The 6,139-nt window shown below is 34.3% G+C and overlaps 1 protein-coding gene across 1 annotated transcript; it reads right to left on the reverse strand.

The window, feature by feature from the left end:
* Positions 1 to 928: 928 nt before the first annotated feature.
* On the reverse strand, positions 929 to 3,678 carry LOC127835172 (uncharacterized). The gene is made up of 2 exons (XM_052361478.1): positions 3,154 to 3,678; positions 929 to 2,338 (listed from the first exon to the last, which is right to left on the reverse strand). Exons 1-2 carry the CDS (start codon positions 3,608 to 3,610, stop codon positions 1,926 to 1,928), a joined length of 870 nt encoding a protein of 289 aa, XP_052217438.1. The 5' UTR covers positions 3,611 to 3,678; the 3' UTR covers positions 929 to 1,925.
* Positions 3,679 to 6,139: the final 2,461 nt, after the last annotated feature.

Consider the following 6,139-nt stretch of genomic DNA (forward strand, 5'->3'; position numbering starts at 1 on the left):
AACGAAAACACAGCTACGGCATATAAGCGCCGATATCATAACTAAGACATGTGTCAATCTTTCGTGTTGGCGGGTTTGAAGGGCCAAAATACTCGGACACGAAACGACAATTATACACGGCGTAACGACATTAATACTATTTTGCATTGAGGTTAAGACTTTCGTCGTTAAGGCACTATATGAACCCGATAATACGACAACGCGAAAGAAGGACAAACGTCTTTAGTGACGTATCCGCGCGTATATTTTTTCTTTCGTTTTCTTTTTAACGCCCTTCACATCTGCCAACACGCAAGGCAAATTCAATCACAAGCGTTAATTAAATAGCCATTATCAATAAATGCAAATGAAATATTTAAGTTTCATGTAGTTTTTCTTGCGGCAACAAACGTTTTGTCTTTGCTCGTTTGATTTTACGATATGGCGTATTGGTGGATTTACGATCAGTTGCTAACACGCGGACACGCCAACACGACAGGTACCTTCATTTGTCGTGTTTACGGGTATTATCTGGTATGATGTCGTGTTAGCAATCTTAAAACCCGCTTTAATGCAATATGGCAGAATATTTCTGGCAAAGTATACTCTATATTTGCTTTATGTGTAATGTTTTGGTTGTTAACATTACACATACCCTATACTGTATATGAAACTGGTCATTTGCCATTAATAAAGACCGCTAGAGGTTCCAAAGTATATCTTACCTAATAAATTCATTTGATTTGTATTGTTTCCTTCATTGTACATGCACGAATTTAATATTGTGTCGTCAATAAATATTTTAAAAATTACATTGTTTTTCTCTAAACACAAAAAACAAATAAAAACATTATTTAAATATTTATTGTTTATGCCTCATGCTTTACTAAACCTTAGCTATGTGTGTAATATTAATCTCTTAAATATATAATCTAAGCAAACACAGACAATGTTATTATATTTTCATAAATATGCAATACAAACATTTTCAGATCATTTTCATAAATGCAGTTCAATTTATCGTAAAGAATGAGCTAGATTTCGATGGTAAATAGTATTTACTCACCCATGTTAACGAATATGCTAGAGTGTTGCGAGTGGACTATTGTTTATGTTTTTATATTGTATATGTTTAATCGGAACTTATTACCATAATATTACGCATCAACAAAATACACTGACAACAGATTAATTAATTGTATCCTATTACCAGATGAAAATCGATAGTATAACAACGCGTATAAACTTGAGCTTTATACTATCGCTATTTTTAGATCAGGTTTGGGGTTTTCCAATAATTTGACAGTATATTTTTGTCAACTAGGGAAATATAAAATCACCAACAAATGTGATGTCTTATAATTATTAATGGAAAAGGGAGGAAATAATAGGATAAATAGAATATTATGTGAGTTTTGTTTCATGCTCGGCTCGAACCATGGTAGCGCTCGGCAAGCCTCGCGCTAACATGGTTCTAAGCCTCGCATGATAAACTTGATCTCTATCCAAAACTCACTTAATATTCTCTATATATGGCATATGTCAAACAAACAATATACAAGGAAATCAATATGTTTCACACTGCAAGTGCATTTAGAGTCACACAATAAGAGAATGTGTTCGTTTCTAAATTAGAAATACGTTAAACTTAATATACAACTAACATTTTAGCCGATAAAACGTCGTAAAATTTCTATAAAAGCTTTGCGAAATATGTATATTATACATTATAATACATTAATGTAATAATTATACAGATTTAAACATTATAATATAGTTTGTAACTGGTCAAATAACTGACAAAAAATGTTATAAGAATTAATCGCTTGGCTTAACTTTCATCCTTTTATAAAGTATTCGGGCAATTATATCCGTCACATTTTAGTCAGTCTACGATTGTATTATATATGAATAATATAAATATACTCGCATATTGATGTAGCCATTTATATATGAATCAACATCCCAGCAAAGCTGTTCCAATAGTATTCATCATACTGGTAGACCTTAATATTGCCATTACTCCTCACCCAGACTTTATCTCCCATGGCGACCTTAGCAAACGCCTGCATGGTCACGCACAGATAATAGGTCACATCGTTGTGTCTTGATCTCTGCAGCGGCTTTCCGTCATGGACTATGTCAATATATGCCATGGGGCCGTTCGTTGGGCAATACTGTACAGTGAACAAGTACGCTCCGGCTACGGGCGCTGTGAAATGTCCTGTGTTAGGGTTATAGCCTTCCCCTCCGTTAACCAGGACGTTCATGAATACAATCACCTGGTTTGAAACATATGTAAACTCACCGGTAGACTGAAGACGGGCGTGAAACATTACCATTGGCACGGCACTCTGGTCTGAAAGAACATTCGCTTTGCTTAATTGATTTGTAAAATGTTATTTTGCATTAACAAGTACAACTGCAAACATGTTCTTATGTATTCACGACAAAATATAAAATAACACAATACAGGGCATAGAGCTGACAAGATAATGAAATAGTTAAAAGCCCATAAACACTCAAAATCAACAAATATTTTGTTCAATATTTCGAAAAATAAATTTTACACATAATAAATCGCTGTTCTTTATATCAATAGCCAGAATTTCAATGCTAGATGTGGTCTGGTAACGTAGATTTAACAAGATACAAAACGCTCTTTTATGTTTGTGTTGGACAATATTTTCAACACATGTTCATTAAATATGTTAGTGTTCGTGTGTCGTATGAATAGATTTCATCAAAGGAAATTAAAATAGAATTTAATATGTCACACAAAAATTAAAAAGAGCATTTTGTATCTCGTTTAATCTTTGTTACAATACCACATCCAGCGTTTAAATTTTCACTATTTCAAGGACACTGATTGTTTATGGGTAAACTTTAATTTTCGAAATATTTTGCGAAATATTCGTTGACTTTGAATATTTGTTACTTTAAATAATAAATAGTATTTATTTCACAGCGACCAAGTAAGGAAGCAAACACTATTTATAATATACACGAAACTTCAAAATCCGTTTTTGCAAAAATATATATAATTAATTTCAACGTAAACGCTTTTTAAAGGAAAATCTGTTTAATGAATTAAAAACAATGTAATTATTAGCGACGCTACGAATCTTAAATATACATCGTTGTAAAGCAATCAGATATAAACTAATTTGATACCTCTCAAAATGTCCAGTGCTTTAGACGTCTGAACCACAAGCGTCTGTATAGATGAGAACATTTCTGCAACCGTTGCAGTTATATTTCTTGTCCGAGAGTCAATGAAGTCGTCCACGTTAACTCTTAGAGTCTGCTTCGTAACTTCAACATCCTTTACAGTCTGTGACATGATCGACTGGACAGCTTCAGAGACGTTCTGCTTCGTTGCTTCCAGCACGTTTATGATTTCATAGAGTTTCGCTTGGTCGTCCTTGATTCTTGCCAAAGTAAGTTCAACTTTTGCGTGAGTGTAAGTTATCTTATCAAGTGTATCTTTCAGAACCAGCTCGTTTCGAATTACCCTTTCCAGCAACTTCTCCTCGTAATCATACTTCGAGCAAACATCACATGAGGGTTCTGTAGCAATTGCTTTTACCACGATGGCAATATAAAACATATATCCCAGCGCACGCAACATGGTTGAATGGAGTACGATCGCGCTGAATTCGTTATATCAATTTAATAAATCTTATCCGTCTTTTATGACATGCGTTTTCTAACTGATCTTAGAACTTCTTCCACTTATATTTAAAAGCCATTAGCTTAAGACGTTGAGGTAAGGATAACATGTCATGCAAAAAATGAAACGGCTTATATGAACACCATATGGTGTTATTTTAGCTAATATTTAGGTGTAAGAATGAATGGAGAAAAAAAACTTCAACCGATCTTCTTTGTATATATAGCACATAAACACATTGCATGTTATTGCATCTTTTGGTTAGTTTGGCAAGTAGTTTAAGCGGTAAGTAAATTATTTAGCAATATATATTGTGTGATACAAGCCTCGTTTTGTAAACAGATACCATGTTTGACGTCATTTATTATTGAACCAGATAATAAGAGATTAACAGCATACGTTCGAATTTCTTAGGAATGTTTATATTGCCATAACATGGCTGTCCGAATATTTTTTCTTACAAACCCACGTTTAGAAAGGGGCTTGGTCTTTATGTAGTACTCGTATTCCTCTACACTTAAGCGCTACGAATGCTAGGGTTGGTTCTTCGTGACTTGAAAAAGAATAGATAGAAATTATAATACGCCTGACGCATTATTTCGATTCTAATCGATTAAAAGCACTGATCTAGTTCACAGCTGTTTGCATCGTAAGGTGTAGTGCTTGTTTAAAAAAGTGTATGCACAAATTTCGTAGTAATTTGTTCTCTTTTACAGATGTACGAATATTTGCTTATACTTATTGGATAAAAAGGTACATAAAATGTAATAAAATTACTTAAAACATTATTACAAACTATGTGTAAATAACCCATAATCTTCTAAAGATTTTTTAAACATGTTGAATAGAAGCTATTAAATATGCCTTCTTTCAAACAAATTCACGACCAATATGAATGCTGCCTACATAGGTTTTGTTTCTTATGACAATTACACAAACACTGCAGCAAAAAAAAAAAAATGGTTATTCAACGACAAACGCAAAAAGTTTAACTACACAAGTGATTATTTTAAAGGTTTGGCATTTAAATGTCAAGGCTGGGATCATTGTATTACACAGGTTCCCCCGAGAGCTGTGGGAAATTTAAGTACATAATGTCTACCCCCACTGACATATGGGAACTGTAAGCATCGAATCTATGCCAATAAACGTAACAATGTGTTCTTCAACACTGGTACAGTCAATTACGCAGGATCCTGCCGTAAGGGCCGAATTATGAAGACGATTCAATAGACTGATGGTGTTCCGCACGCTGCAAAGTCCCAGCCATGACGATGTAGGATTTTAAGAAAGCGTGTAGAACTTGACAACTCATTAATAAAACAAACATCTGGCAAGCATGGCGTAACAACAAGTAAAAAAGTTGGAGGGAGCGTGGAAAATGTAGAATTGGGTAAACCATCGACTTACTCGGACATGCGACAAACTCGAGGAAGATCACTTCTGCACGAGGGCAACGGTTTAAATAGTCGACAAGTCTAAGTATTACCGTAGACTTGGTAGAATGAGCTATGTCATAGTGGTTTTGGGTTTCGGGGTTCCCTAATGAAAATAGCTTTTTGTGGAATAAAAACGCACTCGAAGACATGACAACTTCGTAAGACACCATATTCCGCGATAGTTGTGACATGAACCAAAACGACGTTTTAGCATGCAGTGGTTCGCCGTAAAGGCTCGATGCGTAACTGCATCATTTCTATGTGGTTTAAAGAAATGCATTGTCAGGCACTCCCTGCGTGCGGACAGCGTTGTTGTGACCATAACGACTTCATTTCTATTATCTGAACGCAATAAGGAAGGGGAACCTCGGACTAAACTTCTCCTTGTTCGACCTTTGACTCTTTCTTCCTCAATTTGGTTATCAAACACTTACCCGGGGAAAACTTTAGATGAGCTACTGCTACAGCAACACCCATTAAACCAAAATGCAAATATCTACACACAGGATTGTAACTGGAATGTCATTCGGGAGGGTTTCGGGCGACATAGTTTAAACTTATACTTATCTAAGCATAGATAATACTGATTTCGTTAAATTTGAATAATCATTGTACAAATTACCATAATTTGAGTTTATGTATTTATGTTTATTGATTACAACACTTATCAATGAATTCTTACAATAAACAGTAACAATGGCAATTTCAACTCAGGGCCAAATTATACTCATTTTACGATATTGAGATGTTCAAAATTGTTAAGGTATTGATAAAATTTGGCTCGTATAACACAAATAAAAATGCAGCAATTATTAAGGTAAGTAGTGTTACATGCACAATATCTAAAAAAAATACCCAATTGATAAAGTTTCATATAACTTTGTAAAAACCCAATATCCGCTGTAACATACTATAGGCTTGCAACTTAAGACAAAATTTAAGTTTAAAGAACTTCTATTTATAAGTCAATATAAAACGTTCGACCTCGGCGGAGGTCACTTTTGACCATCAGTCATAATTAAAAAATAATAATGTATATATGACCTCG

The sequence above is a fragment of the Dreissena polymorpha genome, chromosome 6, assembly GCF_020536995.1.
Source record: "Dreissena polymorpha isolate Duluth1 chromosome 6, UMN_Dpol_1.0, whole genome shotgun sequence".
Classification (NCBI taxonomy): domain Eukaryota; kingdom Metazoa; phylum Mollusca; class Bivalvia; order Myida; family Dreissenidae; genus Dreissena; species Dreissena polymorpha.